At 35.3% G+C, this 27,914-nt stretch overlaps 1 protein-coding gene across 6 annotated transcripts in view; it reads right to left on the reverse strand.

The window, feature by feature from the left end:
• The window catches only part of CSMD3 (CUB and Sushi multiple domains 3), a 1,263,431-nt gene that overhangs the window by 17,431 nt on the left and 1,218,086 nt on the right, over positions 1 to 27,914 (reverse strand). For all 6 annotated transcript variants that reach the window (XM_058698868.1, XM_058698869.1, XM_058698867.1 and 3 more), the window contains 8 exons: positions 27,722 to 27,901; positions 25,486 to 25,659; positions 21,388 to 21,561; positions 20,380 to 20,453; positions 11,929 to 12,040; positions 9,386 to 9,565; positions 7,458 to 7,523; positions 1,570 to 1,728 (listed from right to left, as the gene is read on the reverse strand). In XM_058698868.1, the coding sequence (XP_058554851.1) occupies positions 1,570 to 1,728; positions 7,458 to 7,523; positions 9,386 to 9,565; positions 11,929 to 12,040; positions 20,380 to 20,453; positions 21,388 to 21,561; positions 25,486 to 25,659; positions 27,722 to 27,901 (1,119 nt within the window). The remainder of the gene's footprint in view (positions 1 to 1,569; positions 1,729 to 7,457; positions 7,524 to 9,385; positions 9,566 to 11,928; positions 12,041 to 20,379; positions 20,454 to 21,387; positions 21,562 to 25,485; positions 25,660 to 27,721; positions 27,902 to 27,914) is intronic.

Below are 27,914 nucleotides of genomic sequence, written 5' to 3' on the forward strand. Positions count from 1 at the left end.
AATGGACCCACAAATATATCACTGACTAATCTTCAACAAAGCAGGAAAGAGTAGCCATTGGAAAAAAGACAGTCTCTTTAGCAAATGGTGCTGGGGGAACTGGACAGCAACATACAGAAGAATGAAACTGGACAACTTTATTACACCATACACAAAAATAAATTCAAAATGGAGTAAAACCTAAATGTGTGACAGGAAACCTTCAAAACTCTACAAGAGAAAACAGGTAGCAACCTCTCTGTCCTCGACTGAAGCAACTTCTTACTAGACACATCGCTGAAGGCAAGGGAAATAAAAGCAAAAATCAGCTATTGGAAAATCCTCATCAAGATAAAAACTGCACAGCAAAGGAAACAACCAACAAAACTAAAATGGAACCGACAGAATGGGAGAAGAGATTTCATATCTGATAAAGGGTTAGTATCCAAAATCTATAAAGAACTAAAGAAACTTAACATATAAAAAACAAATAATCCAGTGAAGAAACAGGCAAAAGGACATGAATAAACCTCCTCCAGAGAAGACATCCAGATTGGCAAACAAACACATGAAAATACGCTCAACATCACTCATCATCAGGGAAATACAGATCAAAACCACAATGAGATACCACCTCACACTGGTCAGAATGGCTAAAATTAACAACTCAGGAAACAACAGATGTTGGCAAAGATGTGGAGAAAGGGGGACACTTTTCAACTGTTGGTGGGAATGCAAACTGGTGCAGCCACTCTGAAAAACAATGTGGAGGTTCCTCAAAAAATTAAAAATAGAACTACCCTACGACCCACAATTGCACTATACTAGTAACTTACCCAAAGGCTACAGGATTGCTGATTCCAAGGGGCGCAATGTTTATAGCAGTACTAACAACAATAACCAAATTATGGAAGAGCCCAAATGTCCATCAACTGAGGAATGGATAAAGTAGATGTGGTACATATATACAATGGAATACGACTTGGCGATACAAAAGAATGAAATCTTGCAATTTGAAACAACATGGATGGAACCGGAGGGTATTATGCTAAGCAAAATAAGTCATTCAGAGAAAGACAGGTATCATATAATTTGACTCACATGTGGAATGTGAGAAACTCAATAGATGAACATAGGGGAAGGGAAGGAAAAATAAGAGAAAAACAGAGGGCTCTAAACAATAAGAGACTCTTAAATACAGAGAACAAACTGAGAGTTGCTGGAAGGAGGTGGTGGGTTAAATGTGTGATGGGCATGAAGCAGGGCACTTTTCAGGATGATCACTGGGTGTCATATGTAAGAGATGAATCACTGGATTCTACTCCTGAAGCTAAGACTACACTGTATGTTAACTAACTTGCATAAAAAAATATTCATGCGTGAGCTTATTTTGGAATCCGAGTTTTACATTTGTGTAGTAATACTCCTGTATAAATCCAAAGATTGGAAAGCTTTATTGCTGGATATTGCTGGATAATTATGAATGTCATTAAAATTTAAGAAGTATTTCACAGTATAAAAATCACTAATATGACGAAATGATGGAGGTGAAAGCATGAAGGCATCATTTGCTCTTCTTTAATGTGATACCTGAAAGTAGCAGTTCCATGTTGCTATTGCTGAGTGTTGCATTGACTCTTCCAGTAGAAGCATTGAAACTAGTAACTGTCAAGGTCATGGGTTGTTTCCTTCCTTTGAAATTGTAAGAGCCTTTCCATATATAATTTTGGGCAAACACGTCATCAGGAACTGCAAATAGATTAAATACACACATTACTTTTATGGTGCCCTGTAAATATAAACATTAAATAGTGGGTTAGAGAATATTAGTTTAGTGAATAACATTATTTTGCTAAACAGACAATAATGTGACGTGTGTAATATAAAGTGAATTCTTCAGATTTATTTCGAGTTTTGGAGAATAAACCAAAATTGCCATAACCTAGGTTTGTAATCATACATGAGTCACCAATTAAAGATGGACAACACCAATTAAAGACATACACTTATATTCAGAACCAGCTAAACATCAAATTTACTTGTATTTGGTCTCCTTTAGGAACATATTTCTTTCAAAAGGAAGATAAAGTGATTTTACCAAGCCAAGTCAGTCTGCATACAAGTCCCAAAAGGCCTTGTTTTCTCCTGGCACTGTGAATAGATTTTTCAGAGGAAGAGCATAGAGTTAACCCCCTCTTGCAGCATAGCCCTGAAAGACTGTCGGGAGGGGTGCTCCTTTGCCCCCCTTACACAATACTGAGTTCAGTTATTCCAATAATAGATGCTCCTGAGGAAGAACAGGGCTCCACCATATCGACAGCTTTGATTTTATGGGTATTTTTAGAAATAAAGGAATTGTCACTAGAAATTGCCCAACTCTCGTGGGAGAGAGAGATGAATTTGGTAGAATCAAATAACATTCTAAATGTTAGAAAACTTTCCTCTAAGTAAGACATGCTCTTCATTTTAGATATATCCAAATAAGGCACTATATTTATATAAATTAGTTATGTAATATATAGTTATGTAAGTCAAGAATGGCAAAGTCTACTCAGTTCCTGAAAAGAGGCTGAGAGAAGCTTCCCTTAACCCTATACATGACAATAAAGCACATTCCCCCAAAGCGGCTATTCCAGGGAGCCATGCTTATTTGTGCAAGTGAGTGAATAACAGAATGGGGAAAAGTCTTTTTTTTTTTTTCCTAACAAGTTATTGACAGTTTGTCACCTGCTCTTCTCTACACGCATCACACTTCTTATGACCCAGATCACAGAGACTGGGTTACATTCCCTGAATTCTACTCAACAAATGAAAATAACAAAACCACTGTAGACATAAAATACAGAAAATATAAACTATGGTCAAGAGTTGAATATTTTCTGAATATTCACCCAATGTGATTTTTTTTCCTCTGGTAATTCAAAAGTAAAGTAGCTGACAGACTAGAAGTGCAGGCACTAGAGTTAGGCTGTTATATTTAAGCCCCCCCCCCCCCCGTGCGATTTATAAGCTGTGTGGTTTTGCACACAGATAAATGACTTATCTCTCTAAACCTATATTTCCTCCTGAGTGAAATGAGGTTGGCTTAGAGTTGTGAGGAAGGTTCAATGAGATAAGGAATGTGAAGTGTTTAGCTGAGTGTTAGTCACTGCCATTACTACTGCTGCTGCTACGATTATTCAGATTACCAGGAAGACTGTGGAGCTTTGAACTTACTACGCAACTGCTAATAAAATATATATTTAGCAGACACATAGTAAGTATAATGAATAATCCATGTTTCTGGCTTTGTGATCTTTGCAAAGTCATCCTTGTACTGGCACTCCCTTCCCAAACCTCAAAGAATACCGCTATGTACCCCCTAGGGGAATGCTATGCTATGTATGTATAGGGGAGTTTTACCTAAAACTTTGATACAGTGTATGAGTAAAAAGCCCTCGATATGTGGTAAGCATGTTAAAGTTTTTTGTAAAAAAAAAAGAAAAAAGTGTACCTAAAACAAGTTTACAGGAGGGAGTCATGAGCTATATTGGCCTGCACTAGAAAGACCTGGAATTTGGAGAAAATAGCATCTTCCCAGCAGAGGTAAGAGCAGGAGCAAGGGAGAAAGATATTCTAACGGCAGTGCCTAAAAAATAGTAGGCGCCCTTTAAGTGTGGTCGTCTCTATGTTTATTTCCACCTGGACTGGACTGTGATTACTCTTTGCTCTCTCTGAACCTTTAAAGAAAATCTGTTATACCTGATGATCTTATCTGTGGTGCTTAGACGAAATCCTGTTGGTTGAAGGAGATTGAAGAGAACCACAGTGGCAGGAGAAAACAGCAACAGAAAGAAGTAGGTAGTAGCAGCAGCAAAGTATATTGCGTCAGGTTTAATCATTGATGTGGTAGTAAATGTTTAACTAGTGGGTCTCCAGGAAAACAAAACAAAACAAAGCAAAAACTGATATGCAGTATTTGCTGATTTCCATAGTGTATATATTCCCATAATAACAGATTTCAACCTACTACCAATATGACATCACTGAATGCAAAGCTTGGAAGAATGCACAGAATGGTCTGTGCTGAACCTCTACCTGCTGGCCCCACAATGCCACTTCCACTCTCTACTTTTTGAGAAATGGAACTCAGGTTGGACAAAGCAGACACTATTTGGTTATTTATATTCCCATGTACAGTGGGAATGATAATACTTCTATGTTTAGTCTATTTTGAGATTTAGATATGAATGTGTATTTGGCAGTTCTTTGAAGCTCTAAAATGCCATCCCACTATCACTGATGTGGATATCAATGAAAAGAAGATGGCATGATCCTTTCTTTCAATACGCCCGAATTTAAACTTTACTTCACAGGCTTCATAGCATTGTTAAATGTAGCATCATGCTCCTGACTGACACAATTCCCAAATACCATTCCTGTTATTTTGGAGTAATCTAATCACAGTGCCTCATGATTTTCAATTAAATGTTTCTAATGTTATTCCATTTAAGATAACATTCACCTTGAAGAGTTACAGATATTTTTACTCAGGTTAAAGAAATTCCTTTCCTCTTCCAACTTATGAAGCATCTTTTAAAATTATAAATAGGCGTTGATTTTATCAATTATTTTCTGTGTAGGTATTGCGCTGATCAACATTGTTTGCATTTTAATCTCGTAATTCACAGATTACTTTTAAGGATTATTTAACATAAAAATGTTCCTGCATATCTATCATGAACCCAGGTTGGTTCTGATGTGTCATTTTTTGGTTATTCTGTTGGATTTTATAATTTTGGATTTGATTTGCTAAGATTTTACGTAGGATATTTTTATCTGTACATCTTGAGTCAAATGAGTTTGCAATTTTCCCTTTTGTATAATCTCTTTCTGAGTTATTCGAATTATGTTGGACTTATAGAATGAGTTTTCTTGACTAGAAGAGATTTTATAAAATGGGATGATCTGTTCTGCTCCTTGAAAGTTTGGTGGAATTCATCAGTAGAGCCATAAGGACCCGTTTTTTTCTCTGTGCAAATAGTTTTCAACTTCACTTTAGTTTTATAGGATCATTCAAGTTTTCTTTTCTAGGTCTGGTAAGATATTCTTTTCTACAATTTGTCCATTTATTTAGAGTTGACTGTTATTGATAGTTTTAATTAATATAATTATAATTGATCTAATCAAAGCTAATGTAGTTATGTTCACATTTCCTTTTGTTATACTATTTAATATTTGTTTCTTTTGCGATCAATCTTACCAGAAATTTTCCACTTTTTTCCCCCAAAACACCACCTTTGGCTCTGTTTCTTCCATTGTGTCTCTTGGGGGGAGGGTGGTTAGTTCATTTTTATTATTGTATTTATTTTTCTGCTTTCTTTTGGTTATTCTGTTCTACTTTATATATCTTCTTAACAAGGATACTTAATTCATTAGTTATGAGGCTTTCTTCTTTTGTAATGTAAGAATTTAAAGCTATAAATTCCCCTCACAACTTTGCTTTTGGTATACAGCCAAAGTTTTGATATTTAGATTTTTCAGTATACCTAAATTCTAGGGTTATATAGTTTTTAAATTACTTCTTTAATTTAGGAGTTACTCATAAATGTTGATTTTGTTTTGTTTTTTTTTGTTTGTTTGTTTTGTTTTTTTTATTTTGTTTTTTATTCTAAATATTCAGAAATTTTTTAAATGGACCTATTTTCTTATCAACTTTTACTTGCATCATGGTCAGATATCAGCCTTGAAGGCTAATTTTGCTTTGAAATTTATGCATTTGTATTTATTATTCAATATATAATCAATTGTTATACATATTCCATGTGCTTTGAATAAAATATATATTCTATAATTGTTTAATACAGAAATCTTTATGTATGAAAATTGGGTCAAGCTAATCAATTGTGTTGTTCTTCCATATTCTTTTTAACTTTTTTTGCCTGTCTGATTTATTTATTGGTGACCATAGGTCATGTTTTGCCTGGGACAGTCCACTTTTACATTTGATGTACTAGAGTTATTATTCAAAATACTTATCTACTACTAGATAAACCATGTCCCTCGGAAAAGTCTGCATTGATTGACCACTGTGGTTTTCTGACTCCATTGCTAAACTTACTCTCTTATGTTGACATATTCTCTGATTGCTTTAGTGACATTCAGTCTATTTCCACTGCACATTGAATAAATCAGTATTTCAGACTTATTTTTTTGTGGGTACTCCAGCTTTATAGCATGTACCTTGAGAACTTCTAAACGCAACTAAAATTAGAACCTAACACTATTCTGGCTTAATGTAACTAGATCAAATCTATCTCCAAAGTACAGATTAAATGCTGTCTTTAATTTTATTTGTAGCTTTTAATTTATATAGTGTAAATAAAATACAGACTAATACTAAAAAAGCAGCTCTCATATACTGAGGTCTTACAATGGGCTAAGCACTTCACAATTCATTTTCATGAAGTTCATTTATAATAATCTAATCATGTTTCTTTTGCGTAGATTAAAAATGGAGGCTCAGATATATAACTTTTCTAAAGTCATAGCATAGGGGGTATATAACCTGGTAACTAAATTAAGGTTGTAGGACTTAAAAGACCATGTTTTTAATGATTAAATTTAAAATTTTGGTCTTTAAATCACTAATTGAAAATAAATAGAAGATTTTGCTGAACTTTTGCTCTCATACCAAGTGTATTTGGTTCCTTTTTAAAAAAAATATATATATATATTTAAAAATTATATATAATATCTCATTTATCTAATTTTTGTTTTAATGTTTTAAATAAAGCATTGCTGGGGAACCTGGGTGGCTCAAGTTTAAGCGTCCAACTTTAAAATTTTTTTTTCAACGTTTTTTATTTTTATTTTTGGGACAGAGAGAGACAGAGCATGAACGGGGGAGGGGCAGAGAGAGAGGGAGACACAGAATCGGAAACAGGCTCCAGGCTCCGAGCCATCAGCCCAGAGCCTGACGCGGGGCTCGAACTCACGGACCGCGAGATCGTGACCTGGCTGAAGTCGGACGCTTAACCGACTGCGCCACCCAGGCGCCCCTAAGCGTCCAACTTTAGCTCAGGTCAGGATCTCACGGCTAGTGAGTTCGAGCCCCACGTCAGGCACTGTACTGACACCTCAGAGCCTGAAGCCTGCTTCAGATTCCGTGTCTCCATTTGTCTCTGCCCCTCCCCTGCTTGTACTCTCTTTCTCTCTCAAAAATAGATAAGCATAAAAAAAAAAAAAAAAATATTGCCATTATAGTATAGTCATTTTCAGATACTCCTGAAGGGATATTTTATAGAGAGAACTATAAGCATTATTTTTGGAATATTAGCATGTCTAATTCATAGTTTTTTCCATACGGAATGAATATATATATATATATATATATATATATATATATATATATATATATAAAATGTTCACTTCGTCAAGAAAATAGTAGATCACTTTTAGAAATGATGACTTATAGAAAAACTGCTGAAATTACTAACCACTTAGCTTTGGGCTGGGTGTTCCTAGAGCAGGTCTCGGATCTTTCACCAATATTTTGGAACCAGCTATAAAAAAAAAAAAAAAAGTAGGTTTACAGAAGTTAATATAATTAATAACACACAGTGATGCATTGTTCATTTTATTCTCAGGCATAGCATATAATTTTCTCCAAAATATCCTATTCATCCTAACATCTCAGTACCTACTCAACACTTTTGTTGTGCAGCTAACAACTTCAATAATTACCCCATTGTAGGCCAGGGGGATGAGGGAAAGATTAGTGCTGCTTTTTCATTTTCGGATTCTCTTATTTTAAATTCATAAACCAACATGCAAACAGTTGATTACAGCATGATAGCTGAAGTATGTTCCTGTTGCACAAAGGCAGAAATAATTTAGTAGGGTGTGTGTTAAAAAATAAAAATTTGTTAAGGTGACCCATGATGTTATAAGAAATTGGAAAGACTCAAAACTAAGGAGTTAATATTGAAGTTTTAAGCCAAATCAAAGGTAGTTCAAAGTAAGGAAATCATGTGGGTTGCTGGATGTCCCTGTAAAGTTATAGGAGTTATGACATTCAGTACATACGCAGTGAAGACTGTGTAAGGGGTCATCTTCTCCCTTAGAACAATATAATGTCTTTAAAAGGTTTTAAGGGAAATAAGGCTGCTGTAGGAGTCCCAGTAGAGATAATGCTGACTTAGCCTACCATAGTAGTGATGATAAACAGCAAAGTGGATAGATAAAAATGCTATTGAAATCCTGTTGGATTTAAATGGGCTTTTAATCTTTCAATCTCATGAAAAATTTAAAGCAAACTGAGAAGTGTTCTTGCTAAGAGAAGAGAGTGAAAACATCTCAAAAAGGAGACGTGTGTGAATGCTACAAGAGAAGAAGAATTAGAAGGGCTGAAAAAAAAAAAAAGGAAAAGGAATTTATTGATGACCTTATCAAGAATTCTAGAAAAATTTCCTCTATTCCTTGTTCTGAACACATAACCCTTTGTCTCTGGTAAACTCACTACATCTTATTCAGATGGGGATTGTCCTGATGAAGCAGCAAGAGAAGTAGACACTCCTGGTCAAAATACTATATATCACCCTAGCTGAATGACAGATTTGGAGGCAGGCTCCATTTAAAACTGATCAGACTCCTGAGTAGTGCTTTCCTGATCAAGAAGTTTTGGCAAAAACTCTTTCTAGCCAAAAGATATCAGCCCAGCGATGCTGGAAGCAATTTTCCCTACTGTGGCAGGTTGAATAATGTGACCCCAAAATTCATGTTCACCAAGAATCTCAAAATATGGCCTTATTTGGTAATAGGGTCTTTGAAGATGTAATTAATTGGGGATCCAGAGGTGATATAGTCCTGAAATCCAGTGACTGGTGTTCTTAAGAAGAGGAGACGGCATACAGAGAAAGGAAAGGATGCCACATGAGATGGAGGCAGAAATTGCTGTGAGGCAACTTATGAACCAAGGAAAGCCGAGGATAGCCAGAAGCTGCCATAAACAAGCAAGAGATGAAGCATGACTGTTCCCTAAGGACTTCAGAGGGTGCATGTTTCTACCAACACCTTGATTTGGGGCTTCTGGCCTCCAGAACTGTAAGAGAATAAATTTCTGCTTTTTTTAAGGTATCCGGCTTGTGGTACTTTATTACAACAGCCCAGAAAGCTAATACACCTACCATGATTAAATAACTAGAAGAAGGAATAAAGAAGAGAAAACAGATCATAGAACAGAAACTATAAAAAGACCTCAATAATATTCCTGTGCCTCTGGATCCAGAAGTGCCTACCCTTGGAGTTGATTGACAAACTTCTCTAGTTCCTAAGCTAATCTGAGTTGAGTGTTTGTCTCCTGCATTTTAGGAAGGCTGAAATAGTATAACAGCTTCTGTCAAAAGCTTCTATAATGAAAACCTACCTTCACAAACAGGAACTTTTCCAGTCCAGGTGTTATCAGACCTACACACTCTATGTTCTGTTCCACCTGCCAAGAAGAAGCCAGGCTGGCAGGTATAAATGAGAGTATAGCCATGAGATGGAAGGTCCATTCCTACTACATTTGCATGAGCAGGAGTTTCTGGTTGTTTACAGCTGTGGGCTATATTAAGAAAAGAGAAAAGTGTTCATTTTTTATATACATGTTAAGAAAATTCTGAGATAAGAGTAAAGATGAATACACCTTTGCATAGTTATTCTAATTTTTTCAAGGAAAATGTATCAATGTCAATATACATATTAATTTCATAGACTAGCATGTCCTAAGCAATCATCTGTGGAACACTGGTAGCTGTTAAAAGGTAAGCTGAGGGGGGGAAAGCTGAGGATAATTAAGCTAATATATGTGTACTATATCACTATTCTAGACACTCACAATACACATTAGTATTTTATTTATTTTATTAAAACCGCTTTTGTTTTGTTTTAAGTTTACTTATTTGAGAGAGAGAGCATGCGGGGTAGGGACGGAGAGAACAGGGAGACAGACAATCCCAAGCAGGCTCCAACATCATCAGCATAGAGCTGATAGGCTCAAGCTCACAAACCATGAGATCATGACCTGAGCTGGAATTAAGAGTTGGATCCTTAACTGTCTGAGCCACCCGGGCACCCCTAAACATTAGCATTTTAAAGGATGTAAGAGGTCCTATAGTAATTTACCTGTCAAAGTTTGACAAACTCAGATTTTCTATGCCAGTTCATGGAATATTATTTTATTATTTTTTTATATTTATTTTAAATTGTAAAAACATTTTCTAAAGTTAAATACAATCACAGCTCAGCATGTCATTCTGATATTAATATTTCCTAATGTAGAAAGTACAATTTAATAATTTTTGACATGTGAAATTTTCTGGTCATATTTTAGGTCCATAAGTAGCAGTGTTTTCATTCTTTTAACTTTTGTCTTCTTTTCTCCATGCTTCCTCCCACTCTTGATTCGCTATCTTGGTTCTATTTTACCCACTGATATGCCATTTCTTGGCCCTGCCCCCACTTTACGTGTTTTATGTCTTACAAATAACATTCCTTTTCTCAGAGATAGATGCTACAAGGAATTTTCTCCCTAAACCAGACAGCATTTCTGATCATTTGTTCCTGGATATGGATACTTAAAAGTTTGTCTCTGAAAAAAAAATGTTCTGTGGACAAATTTGTTTGAAAAAACAAATTTCCACCCCTTTCCCAATGGAAATTTACAAAACTATAAATAAGAGCTAACATTTTTAAATATTATCTGATAAACAGTGTGTTACATGTTTTATATTTAATATAATTCAGTTATTGACATTTAATACTTTGGGGGGAAATAATGCTACAGATAAACAGATAGTCTGTCTCTACTATATTCTTAACCCTCACATTATGCACACAGTAGCAGTCTGAGATACTTTCAGTAACAGCTTTATTTCAATCCTATTCCATACTGAAGTCATCAAAGAACTTTGGTTTACTAAGAAATACCTAGTGACATCTCACACAGTTTCTAAAGTATGTACTCTACTGAATTCTCTGTTAAGGAATTCGGCTATATTTAAATTTCAGCCAACCAGGCATGTGACATGACTTCTCTGTGGAGTGTTCTGCTGCTTTTCAGTGAGCTGCGGGTCCACAGAGGCTCCCGTGATCAATTGAGTGGTTCTGAACAGGGCTAGAGTGAAGTCACAAGACTTATTTAGACTTCAGCAAATCCTAAAAGCTGGACACCATTCTAATGAGTATTTCTACTCCTGCTAACTCTTTATTGTTTTTCCCTGAGAGGCTCATGATTTTAAAAGATAGGAAAGGAGATAAAAAAAAAAAAAAAGAAAGAAAGTGGGAGGGAAAGAGATAAGTAATTCACCAGCTGAAACTTATTTCTAACTGCAAGTCAGAAAAGACAGCTTCATGACCTTGGGTTTTGTTCTTTAATCTGTACAACAAGTGCTCTCAATTTAGGGTCAGTGCACATTTAGAAGCTCCAGGAAAGCCTGAAATAGTATTCAAATTTTTGGTCAAGATGTTCATGTGTATTTCCTTCCATGAATGTTTCTATCTTTCGTCATTCTCAGAGGGTTTCAGAAGTGATGAAAGATTAAGAGGCACTAAGTTGGGGCCTCCTCAGTACACTTCGGATTCATAGGTGCAGATCTATGCATTGATAAACTAATAATCATTTAAAATTACCAGATGGCCAAGCTGAACACAATTAAAGAGCTTTGCAAGAAAGAACAAAATTGTGCCTCGTGCCTTCTGACTTCTTTAAAAAGAATGCTCCTTAATTGGCATTGGGATTATGATACAGTAATAAAGTTCTATTTTACAGTAATAAAGTAATATATGTAAATTATGTTCCATCATAATCTAAAAAAAATCCACGTAATACATCTTTTGTGTAGATACAGATGTACTTCCCACTTGTAAGAAAAAATGTATATAAATTCTGGTCTGTGGTAAGTACAACTTCATACCCACAGTACTTACGTATGCACTCAGGCTGAATTCCACTCCATGTGAGGTCAGGAAGGCAAGTACGTGTTGTAGACCCTTGAAGAAGGTGTCCTTTTTTGCAATGAAATTGCACAACACTTCCTACCTATAGCAGATTTCAGAGAAAAAAAAACAAACATACCAATGCAACTTCAAATATGGCAACACATAGAAAAAAACCTTGGATGAGAAAATGCTTTCAAAAGAAATTCTGCATGGTGAAAGCTGGAAGAAAAAGATATTTAAAACTGATTTAAAATAAAATTGGGGAAAAATCAAAACTAAGGATAAATTTACATCTCTTTGTGTACATATCATTGTCAAATATTTAAGTATCCAATGCTTGTATAGGTGCCAAACATGTTGCCATGGTTGTTTAAAGAAAATATATAAGATATTAAAAGCCAATAAGCTACATGTGACTACAAGACAGAGAGTTAAATAAAGATAAAAAAAATGGATGAAGTTAGAAAGGGAAATAAAGATAACTAACAGTGTAAGAGGCAAATGAATATGGAAGACAGTAAATGCAATATGAGATTAGATGCAAATGTGTTTACTGAAGGTTGGGATTGTAAAAATACACACTGGAAGAGAAGCAAAGTTTGCACTAAGTTTTAAGGATGTGAAATTTACATAAAAACATAGAACACGGCTCTCAAAGTGTGGTTCCCAGACCAGTAACCTCATTGTCACTAGAAATACAAATTCGGGGACCTTACTTACTCCACACCCACTGAATCAGAAACTCTGAGTAGGGGACCAACAAGCTGCGTTGTAACAAGTCCTCCATGTGATTTTAATGAACAATAACGTTTGAGAACAACTGATATAAAAGTAGAAAAGATAAGAACATGATGAGAAAATGCAGAAAGGTTAAAATAGACATCATATAGTTCAGGAAAAAAGAAAGTACGTTTGGTTGATTGGCATGGATACTTCACACGGTGAGCTGAGAAGTTGACGGGAGGTAAAGCGGGAAGCAGTGAGATCCAGAAAAACAAAAAAAAAGGAAAAAGAAAACAGACCCCAGAAATGTGTATGTGGTTTTAACTCTGGATCTGATCTTGCATGAATAAGCTATATTTCCTCTTTGAGACTTAATCTATGAATAAAGATGGTAATATTATTTGTCTTGAGATTTGTTTTAAGAATTAAATGAAATAGGGCATATAATCTATCCATACACGGATGGCACACAGGTTTTAAATAAATCCTAGCTTTAATTATTAAGTCAAAGACATAAGTAAGAATCCATTTCTGAAGAGTCTCAAATGGTAGGCCATGGCATTTAAAATCTTTTTTTAATGAAAACATAAAGTTGCTAGAGCTCTCAGAGCAAGAAAAAATTGTGTTGAAAACACCATCTTTGGAAAATTAACTTAGCCACTGCATAAAGAAACTACTCAGCAAAAAGAATGACAAGCAGCGATTTAATCACGAGGCCAGCCCTACTGGATTAGATGTGAATGGCTAAAACCTGAACGTGTGGGAGTAGACCTGGGAAGGACGTGGTTAGCTCAAACTACATTACAGGAAAAAAAATCATCAAGATTTATTAAATGATTACAGCTGGAAGACAAGGGGAGGAATATTTAGTGTTTGCCACTTCAGCCTTCCCCAGCACACCGGAGTCTGAGAGCGATCAGCCCTCCTCGTAGCACTTTTCACAAACACCCTGTTTCCTTCCTTCCCACTTAGTTCCTACTTGCACTTGCTAAAACAGCATGAGGCTGAGCTTAAGGTGACATAATTTGATCCAAGATCCCATTTGGACCTCGAGACCAGCTAAATGCTACCATTTCTCATATTCTCATTATAACCCAGAATGATGCTATCCAAGAAACATTCCATTCCAAGGGTTGCTCTCTGATAGCAACACTTATTCTTTCAGTTGTCTTACATTTTCTCTTCCGAGACGTCCTCACGATAGCCTTGAGATCTCTTACCCCCCTCAAGGACCCATTTTGTCCAGGGCCACTACACTGTTCAGCTCCGGGGAGTATTGTTCACCCTGAATTCAACATAAATAAAGTCCTTCAAATTGTGCTCCAGGACATGCAGTTCACATACTCTGAAGTTGTGCAAGATGGTGCTGCACGGACTAGTCAATTTCTGTTTTGTCGTCGTTGTTGTTTATTTTTCAGAGAGAGAGGGAGAGAGAGAACAGGGAGGGGCAGGACGAAGGGGGTGTCGGGGGGACAGAGGATCCAAAGTAGGCTGTGTCCTGCCAGCAGAGAGCCCAATGCCAGACTCCAGCTCACAAACAGTAAAATCATGACCTGAGCCAAAGTTGGATGCTTAACTGACTCAGCTACCCAGGCGCCCTTGGAGTAGTCCATTTCTTTTTTTTAATTTTTTTAATTTTTTTTAAAGTTTATTCATTTTTGAGAGACAGAGCATGAGTGGGGGAGGGGCAGAGAGAGAGGGAGACCCAGAATCCGAAGCAGGCTCTGGGCTCTGAGCTGTCAGCACAGAGCCTGATGGGGGCTCGAACTCACGAACTGCGAGATCATGACCTGAGCCGAAGTCGGACGCTCAACCGCCAGTCCATTTCTTATATGGACTAGTTTATGTGACTCAACAGGTAGATTTTGCAATTCTGGTCTTCAGTCAAACTGGTTTTACGCAACCCATCACCTCCACCACTCTAGCAATCCTACTTTTAGGCTCAAACTCAGTTAATGTTGCCACCTTCCACTCATGAATCTCCCCTCATTCAATTTACCACCAAATACTGGTAATTTTACTTCCTAAATCTTTCACAAACTGCCCCCTTCTGTCTTTCTCCACTTTTATATCCTGTTTTAGTCCTCCGTATCTTTTCTACAGGTTTGGTTCTCAGATTGTAGCAGATATCATAATTAGGAGGACTTTCCAGAACACAGATAGCTGAGCCTCCCTGGAGAGTTTCTGACTGGGTAGATGTGGGGGAGGCCCAGAATCTGTATTTCCCACAATTTCCTAATTAATACTGCCGCCGCTTGGTCAGGGGCCACACTTTGAGAACTACTGTCATAATTACAATAATCATAACTACAATTGTGATAATTATATAACTTGTTTCCATTTCTCCAATCTTGACCACAATTAAATTTATTTTTGACACTAAAGTCAGAGTCATCAACATGAAAGTGTGACCTTCGCATTCTCCTTCTTAAAATCTTTACTGCTTATCACCCATAGGTTAAGTTACATTGTATTAGCTTGTCAAATAAAAGCCTCCATATCCTGACCACAGCCAATCCCTCTGGTTTCTTCATTGACCACTTACATTTACTCAAATTGTACTCTTATAACAACAAATTTTTATTGTTCCCTTAATGCATGCATATTTTCATGCTGTTTACCCTGCATGAAATGTCTTTCCCAACTTTCTTTTCCTAGCTCTTATCCTAAAAGATTTATCTGAGACAACATTTTTAGAAAGGCTTCCCTGTAGCAACAGAGTAGGAGAACTTTTTTTATGTCCTTCCTTAGCAACTTTCAAAGTTACCAATGTTATCATCTATCCTATAAAGTCACCCACACACTAGAAGTTAGCTTCTCTAGGTTAGGGACTGTGTTACTCTCTTGTGCGCACCAAGAGCTCTTGAAAATGGCAAATCAACTGAAGGAATGGGGGCTAATAATTTAATTTTACAAAATCAGTTGATTACCTAACTTAAGAAGATTTAACATATTGGGGCACCTGGGTGGCTCGGTCCGTTAAGCCTCCAACTTCGACTCAGGTCATGATCTCGTGGTTCCTGAGTTTGAGCCCCTTGTCGGCTCTGTGCTGACAGCTCAGAGCCCGGAGCCTGCTTCAGATTCTGTCTCCCTCTCTCTCTGCCCCTCCTCTGCTTGCGTGCGTGCGCTCTCTTTCTCTCTCTCTCTCTCTCTCTCTCTCTCAAAAATAAATAAAGGTTAAAAAATAAATTAAAAACAAACTAAAACTAAAAAGATTTAACATGTCTATAGTTCCTTTAAATACAGGGATATCCCTTCTACACTTTACATGGCATGAAGCTAAATCACTGTTTATTCTTTGAGGAGTACATTTAGGCTGCTTCATTAAGACTTGATGATCATAAGATGTAAGAAACATGTGGGATTACAAAGACTTTTTTTTTTACTTGTAAGACTTTTCCCCTTATTTCTGTAAACTTTTCTGAAGTCATCATAAATACTGCTTTAGATATTAACCAGATACCAGAGAAGTAGTTTATTTAAAGACTTTCTATATGTCACTAATACATGTAATAACTAGTTTTGTCAAATTCACAAATACTTATACCAAATATCTAATATGACTAGAATTAAAGAAATTTTCTAATTAATTTTTTATTCATAATTTATTATAGTTAAATAAATTACCAGAATTTTCTCCAAATAACAGTGCATTAATAGACACTTTTTTAGTTATTAGCCCACTTAATAGCATATTTTATATAGCTCTCCATGCTTTTCCAACTAGTGATGTTATAACCTTCTGATTCTAAATTAACTTCTAATGTGAATAATATAATTTGGCTACCTTTGGGAAAAATAATTTTACATTATCCAATTCAAAAAATTCTTGAAAAAATAATTTAGGCACAATTTTCTCACCAATATTTACTAATAAAAAGTGCTCTGGATAACCAATTATATGCAATGTAAAAACATGGAATTTTATTTTTATATCAGGAATTAAAAATTATCCATTTATATTTTAATTGTAGCCAATGTTTAAATAAAAATTCAGTTGGACGCGAATCGCACGTTTTGTACAAAAGCATTATAAAATACTAAGACATGTCTACTTGGTAAATATAATTTATCTTCTTTAATTCCTTATTTCTTTTATGTGTTATATCTTAGTTTCTAAACTGTGAAGTTTAGATAGCTAATCAAGGCATAATAGAAATTTTGTATAAATTTAGAACACTCTAAGTAAGATCTTTCTCTTCCATGATATTTCATAGCAAATGACTCTTGCTTTCCTAGAACTTCCATCACTGTATTTATTTGTGTCTGATTTTTAACATCACATATTAAAGATCTCTATTTGATATATATTTATATAACACACATATATATGGCTTTACAATTTATAGGCTTCTTCTGTAATATATCTTAACCATTTTATATTTATATTTTTTACTCTGTGCTTATGTTAAACATTGTATCCAAGAAAAAGTGAAGTAGCTTCTAGTAAAAGACACATAGATTTTGATTAATAAAATTGAAGTAAAAGGAAAGGATCATAAAAATGAAGGGATAAAAACATATGCATAAGGTAAGATCCAAGGAGTTTTCATTGAGCATCAATTTTGGCCCTGAGCTTCCTGGTTTAAAAAGTTTTTAAACTTTAGATTATACTATAAGTTTGTATTAAAAAATTATAAGTTTTTAATTTTAAAAATTGGATTTGGGGGCATCTGGGTGGCTCAGTAGGTTGAGCATCTGACTCTTGATTTTGGCTCAGGTCATGATCCGATCCCAGGGTTGTGGGATTGAGACCCATGTTGGGCTCCATGCTGAGTGTGGAGCCTGCTTGGGATTCTCTCTCTTCCCCTGGCCCTCTCTTCCACTTGTGCCCTTTCTCTCTCTCTCTCTCTCTCTCTCTCTCTCTCTCTCTCTCTCTCAAATAAAATAAATAAGTAAAATGAATTGGATTTTATGAGATTTTTGTTTGAAAATGCATGGCATCAAAGTCATCATTTCAAAGTAATAAAACACTATAACGTTTGCCCCATTCAATGTACTTATGTACTAATTTCGATTATAAACTGGAAATCATACATCATCACCATGGTCATTTTGGTAGGGCTAAATATCTTAGTGTTCAATATCTTGGGCTTAAATATCCAAGAGTCAGTTTATAAACATTTCACATTTATAATAACTTTAATGTAACAAGTCTTAACTACTAATGATGTGTCTTCCAAAACCTGTATCTCAATTTAAAGAGTAATATGGCAGTTAGTGAAATATGTGTGTTTGGAATTTACTCCATAATTAATCTAGATGTTGTATCAATCACTTTGACAGCTACTCCCTTCACTACCAATCTATTTTTAGCCAAAAATTATTCCAACTATATTTTAGATATAAGAGAAACTATGTTGGGTACCTTTTTCAACACTGGAGTATTTGTCATCTCTGGCAACAGGTAATATATCCTTATATGTTAATAATTATGGCTGTGTCCAAAAAACTAATATATAAATCTATATAGAAAAAGAGTAAATAAACACACCAAAGAAAAAAAATCAAGAAAATGATTTGAGTGCCTGTGTAATTCATCACTTTCCCCTTTCTCTTATTCTTCTCAGAAGTGAGCTTTCTAACAGCTGTAATTTTACTTAAGTCACTGCTGACCTGATCAAATCATGCGTAGATACAAAAGTTGAGACATCCTGATTCTTTCTCTAGAAATCTGGAACTGAGATTGAGACACAATCAATTTCTGTATGTGGTTGAAATATGATTAGAAAAATGTACCCTTGGCTATAAGGTCAATTTGCAGACAGAAAATCAAAGTAGGCGAACACAGAGTAGTGCAAAACACTGAGTCCTGGTGCCCAGTTCCTAGATTCTGGGCTTGATGGGTCTCGCCTGGATCCCTTTTCTTGGAGTCTTTGGGGGTGCCTTGGGGTCCCTTTCTTAGGGTCTACCTGCACATAGCTTATAATGCTTTTAGTCTTAAGCTAGTTCAAAATAGCTTCTGTTAACTTGCAAGCAAGAGTTTTCTCAACCAATAAAGATGGTTTTTCCAGGATTCTATTTGGAACCTACCAATATTTTAATATTAGTGAGAATTATATAAACTTTTAACATTTCCATTGGTTCTATACAGATTTAGTAAATATATTTAAATATGTATACACACACACACACACACACACACACACACACACACACACCAGTCACATGCATGTAAGAAAGTTGATGTTCCTAATTTAACATACTCAGTACATCATTTATAATTTTTATAAAGATTAATGTAATTATGTAGAGAGTTTATCATTTTTAAAATCTAGTCTATTCATATTTATCTAAGTAGAATATGATGATCCAATGAATGTTTATTAGCTAAATAATATGACTTCAGGGTTAGGTTAACTTTGGAATAATATTTTTCAATGGTTATAATAGAATTCTTACAATGCAGAGTTAATGATTCTATTCATTTCACTAGACTACTATACTAAACTCATTCTTACTCATTTCCATTCTCATTATTTCAAAGGGTATTTATTAGAAAGGACTCCTACTCTTCAAAAAATCACCTGATTTAGTACACAGACACTAACATCAAAATTCTGTATTCTCTCAGGATATTTTCATTGACTTGCTCTGTGATCAAAGCCAAATCAAATTCCTTTCCAGTGTCTTCATCTATATGATGAGGACTAATGCTCTTTAACTAGTTGTCCATTTTTCAGGATTTATTTAGATCAATTGATAAAACCTTTTATAAAGATATGAATCTAAAGTTTTCTAAAAATACCACATAATAGAGACTGGGACACTTTTTTATTACACTTTAATATTATGTAGACAGGCCTGAGGCAAACCAGAAGAATTGGAAATGCTATCAAATCAATGTTCATACTGTGCCTGGACTGTCGATAAATGGAAACTATTTTTAGCAACAAAAATATGGCAACTTTGATGAGTACTTCCTTTAGAAATGGATGTTTTTCAGGTTCCCACTGAGCTTCACACAAAATAGTACAATTTAGAAAACCCCGAAACACAAGGCAATTGGGTAATATGTATATTGGCTATTTCCTTGTGGAGTCACTATGCACTTTGGCTCCTGTTAGGCCTCTGTAATGAAAAACCTGCTGAATCTCTACATAAAATCTAAACTGGAAAAAGAGAAAATAAGAAAGTCAGCCACACAAGACTGGGCATGCTAAAGAATTCCACTGTAACAAACCAACTATGTGGCTAAATATAGGTTAAATTATTTTCTCAGACATTTCCCATAGCAGTGAAAACACTTAAAAATAGTCAGGTATTATATGCATATTATAAGAGAAACATATTTTAGTCTAATTGCTTTATTAAATAACCACATTTTTATATATTCGTTCTTTAACATCTTTTATCTTTACTTTTCCTCACTCCTCTACATCATCGTTTAGAATTTACTTATTTACCCCCTCACTTATTCTCATTTACCCATTTCTTATGTACTACTGTCGATTTTTCTTATGCTCACAGCTATCTTCAATGTTTCTTTTATTTTATCCTCATAATCACTTATACTATTTTCTTAAACCATATTTTTCTTCTCCTAATCTCCTTCTATGTTCATGCTTTTTCTGCCATTTACCTTTTTATGTTTATGAATACAGCTATAAGCCTGATGTTTTTCTGTTTGTGCCAACAGGATTATATGTGCATGAATCAAAGAAGCCTTTTGATCTAGTTTTATAATATATAGAAATATTTATTTAAAGTACTCACTTGAAATCCAAATGTATTATTCTGAGACCCGTGCCTTGGGACTCCTGGATTTTCACACGAGGTCCGCGTAGGTTCTAAAATAAAGATTATAAACGTAATATTCCTTTAAAACTTATAATTATATCTAATCTATATTCCTCTCATACAAAACAATTTTGAGTGATCTGGGGCTCAATGAAAGGACCAGGGGTAATAATAAAGAGTATAAATCTAATAGCATCTCTCCAGGGACAGAAGTCTGCTAATCTTAAAGAATTCAGGTGCACTGCATTTTACATGAATTTTGCAGTTCTTGAACTTTGAACCCTTCTAACATAAAAGCACTTGACATCCAACTGACTGTGGATAAAAAGTGAAGGAAAAATGAAGGATATGAAAGAAGAGCACATTCATAAAACATTTGTTTAGGGACTTTGCTATATTATAATCTAGGTAGCATAATATTCCCCTCAAGAAGCAAGAGTTTTTCCAGAAACAGGCTTAGTTATTTTCATTTTTCATGGACACCTATAGGAGATTCAGATATAAAAATGGTAGCACTAGTAGTCTCTAAATTGGCTAGTTTGTATGACAGATTATTTGGTTGGTTTACCAAATGTGGCATTTAATTTAAGATTACAGAAATGTGCTTAAAGCCATTTTCAAATCGGTGTACCTTTTTAAAATTTATGGAGCAAGTTTCGTGTCATTTGAATAAGATAAATTAACTGTAAAAATGTATACAAAATTTGTATACAAAAATGCTAGTACTTACTTCTATTAATCTGAGAGTTTTTTTTCTTTCTCATTTTACTGATAAACAAGAAATTATTTTGAGTGTATCTTCAGGAAGTTTTAAATGCTAAATATAACATCATATGTTTTAACTGTGTTCATTTTCAACGCCTTCTAATTGCTTCTGTATTTTACACTTATTTTTCATATGTAGTCACCCCTAGTTTATTCAATGTAACTAGTATCCAATAATTCCAAAATTACTAAGAGTAATCAACATTTAATTAATATTACCTATGCAGTGAGGTGACGAGCCACTCCAAGTGCCATCTGCTTGACATATTCTGGTACTCGATCCCACTAATATGAAGGGAGAATTGCAGCTCAAAGAAACCTCTGACTGGTATATAAAACTTTTGCCTTCTCTTTTTCCTTGGGCAGGAATACCAGGGTCACCGCAAAATTTTGCTGGAAATGAAAAGAAAATTATAACAAAGATTTAGGATTCATCAGAGCAACAGTTTAGAAAAATGATGACAATAACTGGGATATGGAACTATAGTGACAGGTTATTCACGTTCATGTGCCCCACAGAAATTTTTTTAGCTTCTATGTGATATATATTGAATGTATGGCTCAGCATGATATGTTTAAAAATAGTCTGATTGAGATGTTTTCCACCTAGGAGACCACCTAAGCAACTATAGAATTTTTTGTGTTTTTGTTGTTGTTTTGTATTGACCAGAATCAAACCACATTGTTGTACAAATCATTTGCAGAGTTGGCGTATACTTCTGAAAAGGCATGTGATTCGCAGATAGTTCTGTCGGAAGGATCCAGTGGTCTAGGCTGTACTCTCCAGATTGTTCTTTCTTTTTATATGCATGTAACAGGTACACTTCTTTGTTCTGCTGTACTCTGTTGAACACTCAGAGGACATATCCCAGTATTTTGTTGTCTTCCTCTTTGAAGCATTGTGGGGGGGTTTTGAGTGTCTTTTAAAGAGTAAAGAAGCCCCGTACAGTCCAAATCTATACAAAACCAAGGAATCTCAAAATTCCACAACAACTATTGAAAATACCATCCTGGCAGAGTTTCTAAACAAATTGAATGGATTATTGTGTCCGTCATATAATTCCCAACAACTAAAAGAACTTATTCTAAGTTTTACGTACTTGGACTTATCAGTCAACAAAATAAGATTCCTTCCCTTGTGGAGTTTATGCATTTGTGAGGGAAGCAAACAAAAAAATAAACATAGTAAGTAAAAAAGATAGTATGTGGGAAGGCAGGGAGTCGTCTGTGGAGAAACAGTGTGGAGGAAGGAGATTTGGACCAAGTAATTTGTGGATGTGATAGATGGTGAGAGATAAGGCGTAGGTTTTAAACAAGGTGACCAGGGTGTCTGTCATTGAAGGAAGATTTGGAGGAAACGAAGCAGTCAGCTATACCGATACCCCAAGGGAGAGCATTCCAGCTAGAGGAAACAGTGTTGCCAAAGCCCTATGCTGGAGCATGTCTAGCATGTGAAGGAAGCCTAAGGCCAGTGACGCTGGGGCAGAGTGAGCATGCAGAATGGAGGCAAAGATATCACAGGCTTTCAAGTTTTCATTGTAGTAGAAAATACATAACATACATTTTCCATTTTAATGATTTTTAACTGTACTTGGTTTTTAAATTTGCAGATGTAGCACCGAAAGCTTATTTCCTATAAGGCAAACAAACGGTAACATCCAAATATTTTTCAGTATAAACACTCCCTTAAAATGGTGCATTATCCAAACCAAAGATGTTTTTGAGGCTGAACGGGGACCTTTAACTGGGTAGGACATCTACCAGGACAACAGGAATCACCTAGGACACTTCAGGCAAATAGGAATGGATAAATACCCTAAAAACAGAACACTTTAGTTTTAGCTCAGTGTTCAAAGAAAGCTGTTTCCTGAAATTCAAGACTCCAGGAGAAACCTGAATTTTCAAACCTCTTTTTTAGGAACTTCTTTTTTTTTCTTTTTAAAACAGAAGTAAAAGTAATTATTAAATAAATATTCAACAACATAAATTTAGGGGAAATTGTCAGAGTAAAGCAACAGGTAAACATTTGTTTACTGTGCTTTGCTTTAATTTTCAACATTTCCTGGATATTGTGAATCTTTGTGCTAGTTGGCTTCTAAGCACTTCTAGCAATATAGCATCAAATCCTAAAGGCCAGGGTCTTCTTCTTATTAATCTTTGTAACTTTAGCACATGTTGAAGTCAACGGCTATTTCTTCAGCGGAGATTACCAGTGAGCTTTTCACCTTAGCAATCATTTCTATTGCCAAGTTATTTCGTAACCTACTTCTGAAGAGTTTGTCTTGCATATTTCTGCTGAGTCATTCATCTCAGAAACTTATCTTTATTCAACAAAAGAGGGAGACACAACCACATAAACTCCTCACTCCTGCTCCCTACCCCCCCACCCCGTGTTATTATTCTGTTGTTTTCTATCTGTGGACTTTCATGTACTAAAACCAAACAACCTATTGGTGTCCAGCTTAGAGGCTTAAATCAACACGATTGATTTTCAGAAGGGTTCAGTTCGCAATGATGTAAACTTTAAGATCAAAGGACATACTTTGAGTGAAAATAAAGAGAAAAGACTTTCCCTTCTATAAAGTCCCTATAGTGAATGCGTTTGGCTATCAATGGATAAGAGCATTGTCTCTTTAGTCTACCTTCTCTGAACTGGCACTCATAGTCTTCCAATTAGTAGCAGTGCAACTGTAGGCCATATAACCATGTAGCTGGCGCCTTAAATGATGACACAGTCACACAGTGTCCTTACAATTTGATTCCCCTCTCTAAGTCCAAGTCATTATTAACTAAAATGTCATGAGTAAACATACTTACTAGGAGTTCTGTTATGTGCGGTAGAAATAACATATGTCAAGCAATTTCGACACAGTTAACCCTATTATATTTGGATAGTTATAATTCAATGTCAGTCGTAGGTAGTGCATTATTATTTGCATTTTAAGAGAACTAAAAATAAAATATTCTATCCAAATAACTTCTTGATTGAGATTTTCCCAGTCATATCAAACAAACTTTACTATAAACTCATCTCTGTAAATCTCCTTGTCCTTATCTGTTGTGAGATAGCCATAGAATATCTAGTCTTATTTAGAACACACTGGTCTTTTCTAAGTTGATCCTTAGCATATATCAGAATTTTAAGGGACAATTTGTGTAACATCATGACATCAACCTAGAAGTGTTGGGGATTGTAGGATACGATGAGGTCAGAAGGAAAGAAGAAAAAAAAGCACATTAGCCTTTAAACAATATGGTTTCCACTGTGAATGAGAGAAGACTGGAGGGTTCCAAGAAGTTTCGTCTCATCAGTTAGATCTGCTTAACTTTCAAGGCTATGAGGATAGGGGTTGAGGGGTGGTGATGCTTTACCTCATGAAGAGAAGGAAGGAGGAAGGGAAGACTAGGAACAGGATAGCACTGGACACCTCAGAATGAACACTGCACATATCACGTACTACAATAATTTGTGTAAAACACAACGCTGAGTTTTATTTTGTCTTGTGATCTTCCAAATTAATTTCAAAGTGACATTTGCTGGAATATATATTGTAAAGTAACCTCTGTAAGAAAATCATAATAATCCCTCATCTCCATGCTTACCCTAATCATTTTATTTTTTTTAATGTTTTTATTTTTGAGAGAGAGAGAGAGAGACAGAGCATGAGCAGGGGAGGAGCAGAGAGAGAGGGAGACACAGAATTCGAAGCAGGATCCAGGCTCTGAGCTGTCAGCACAGAGCCCGACGTGGGTCTCAAACTCACAAACCATGAGATCATGACCTGAGCCAAAGTCAGACACCCAACCGACTGAGCCACCCAGGTGCCCCTACTCTAGTCATTTTAGATGTATAATCACAATCATTATCATGACAAATACCATCATAAGAACTTGATTTGAATGACCATGTAGAGTGACAAGGATTTACTGTGGAAAGAAATTTGGGAGTAAATGAGAGTGTTCAGTTGAGACAAACTGGACATAAATAAGAATACTTTTCCAGGGGTAGAATTCATCTTAAAGGGACTTTATTTTGAGTAATAACTTTTTTTTAAAATAAATTTGAAAACAAAGTAGTTCAGCCTAATATTTAGAGTCAGAGCAGAAAGAACACAAGAGTTGGATGACAGGAAAAGTAGCTACACTGGTAAATATGATTTTCTATTGAATTTTAATTATACCTTGAAATGAGCTTTAACAAGCTCATTTTTCTTCTAGAAAAACCTGAAAATTTTAAGTAACAGCTGTCCTAAGTGAAGGAGCTCTAAGAGAGTGAAAAGAAGGAAATATAATTTCAAATATAGATATTATACTTACGTAAGCACTGTGGTACTTCCCCACTCCAGGTACCGTTCCCTACACAGGTCAAAACAGCAGGAAAGGATAGTTCATAGCCTGGGGAACAGATGTAGCTAATACTAAAGCCCCAGTCAAAATTTGTTCCTTCCAACCTTCCATTAGAGATCTGGGGAGGAGTTGAGCAGGTAACAGCTGCAATTACATTAAAAGCGATTAGACACAGCTGTTGAAATATCCTGGGTGTAAAAAAAAAAAAATCATTAGAAGAAGCATATGTGCTAATTTAACCTTTTGGAGGACAATATGGTGTGACATGTTTTATTCTCCTAGTAGTAGTCCTGAAACATCCCTGGAATTAATCCTTCTAGAATGTGACTATTTCTTGGCAACATAATGGCTACTGGTTGTCAGAGATACTCTTACAAAATAACAAGCTGCCTGACATCTAAGGGAAGCAAATAGAGGGTGACCATTCAGTATACTGTAAGTGATAAATTATTGGTTTTATATAAGATTATTTTCCAATGACCTTTAGACAGACTGAAGATCTGGACTGTTTGGCTATATATAGTGTCAACATTATAGCAAAGAATTTGCAAGTAATTCTATGTCATTTGCAAAAGAAACCTAGATTATGTATCTCATTAAAATATCCAAATGGGTTCTATTAACCACTTAAATTCATATGTTAAAATTTACTGTGGGGCACCTGGGTGGCTCAGTCAGTTAAGCATCCAACTCTTGATTTCAGCTCAGGTCACGATCTCATGGTTCGTGAGTTTGAGCCCCACATCAGGATCTGTGCTGGCAGTGTGGAGCCTGCTTGGGATTCTCTCTCCCTGTGTCTGCCCCTTCCCAACACTCACGTGAGTTCAAGCCCCACGTCAGGCTCAGTGCTGATGGCGCCCTTTCTCCTTCTCTCTTCTTTTCTCTCTCTCTGCCCCTCCCCACTTGCTCTCTCTCTCTCTGTCTCAAAATAAATGAATAAACTTTTTAAAAACTTTACTGTAGGGTTTTAAAATAAATTATTAAATGTTTAAACATTAATTTTTAAATTTGGGTTTTTTTTAATGTTTACTTATTTTTGAGAGAGAGAGAGAAAGTGAGAGCACAAGTAGGGGAGGGACAGATCGGGAGAAAGAGACAAGAGAGGAGCCCAAATTTAGGAGCTTAAATTCTCAAACCATGAGACCATGACCTCAGTCGAAGTCAGAAGCTGAACCTACTGAACCACCCACGTGCTCCTAAAATTTGTTTTAAGTTGGCTTCAAGCAGAAATGGGTAGGATAATGTGACAGAGGTGAAGGGAAAAAGGGGGGTAACCAATGCAAAATCCAAAAATGACAAATAACTAGATTTTTATGACTTGCATCATATATGATGTTTTTTTGAGTTATATAACATTCCCATTATCAGATTCAATTAATCGTGTATGAAATAACTTCTAAAATATAAAATATTCATATATTTTCAGATGTTAACTGTAGATAGTGATCTGATTCAGAAACAGATAATCAAGAATACACACAAGATAATGTGTGTAATTAAGAAAGATACACATGTTGAATTTATCCTTTTTGTTAAACTGTGAATTCACAGATGTTTAGAAAGACACCTGAATGAGAAATCTCAGTATGATTATGAAACAATAGGAATTGTCTGGCATGACATCTGCAGTATTACATAAGTAATCATAAAAATTGGCAAAAAATTATAAAAAATATTTCCAGCATTAAATACACAGCATTAAAGTAGCAAATGTATGCCTACAGTAACTAAAAGATTGATTATAGATTGCATTCTTTTAAGAAACATGATTCTTTCTTTATGAAAAGTTAGTTTTATAATTCAGTATGATTATTCTCAAGTCATAGAAAGTTTTCCTCCCATCTTTGAATTACTTGGCCCAAGTGGATCATCAAATTAAAATTCTAATTTATTAAGAATGTTTTAAATATTCCCCTCAATATAAATGATGATAGTGAGTGCATACCAGAGAACATGATACTTTTGTTGTTTTGGTTGCATTAAAGTTCATTGTCATTACTCACGATAAGATATAATATCTTTCTGGAAATATCATTTTAAAATCCTATATGTTATTATCTACCTGGTTTTAAAATAAAAACTGCAGCAATTTTTACTATCAGAAAACAGTGAAATAATAGAAAAATGCTTTTTAAACTTAAAATGGCATGTTAAAAAGTAAATACATGGTGGTTATCACTTACAAATATTGGAGAAATTATCCTACCTCTACAAGTTGGCATTATTCCACTCCATGTGCCATTAGTTGTGCAAGTCCTAATTCTGGAACCGTTGAATTCCATTGTGTAGCCTGGCTGGCACATGTAAGAAACATTTTGTCCAACCACATAATCATCTCCATATCTCAGTCCATTGGCTGGTATACCTGGGTCTCCACAACTGATGACTATCAGTATTGG

The sequence above is a fragment of the Neofelis nebulosa genome, chromosome 14, assembly GCF_028018385.1.
Source record: "Neofelis nebulosa isolate mNeoNeb1 chromosome 14, mNeoNeb1.pri, whole genome shotgun sequence".
Classification (NCBI taxonomy): Eukaryota; Metazoa; Chordata; class Mammalia; order Carnivora; family Felidae; genus Neofelis; species Neofelis nebulosa.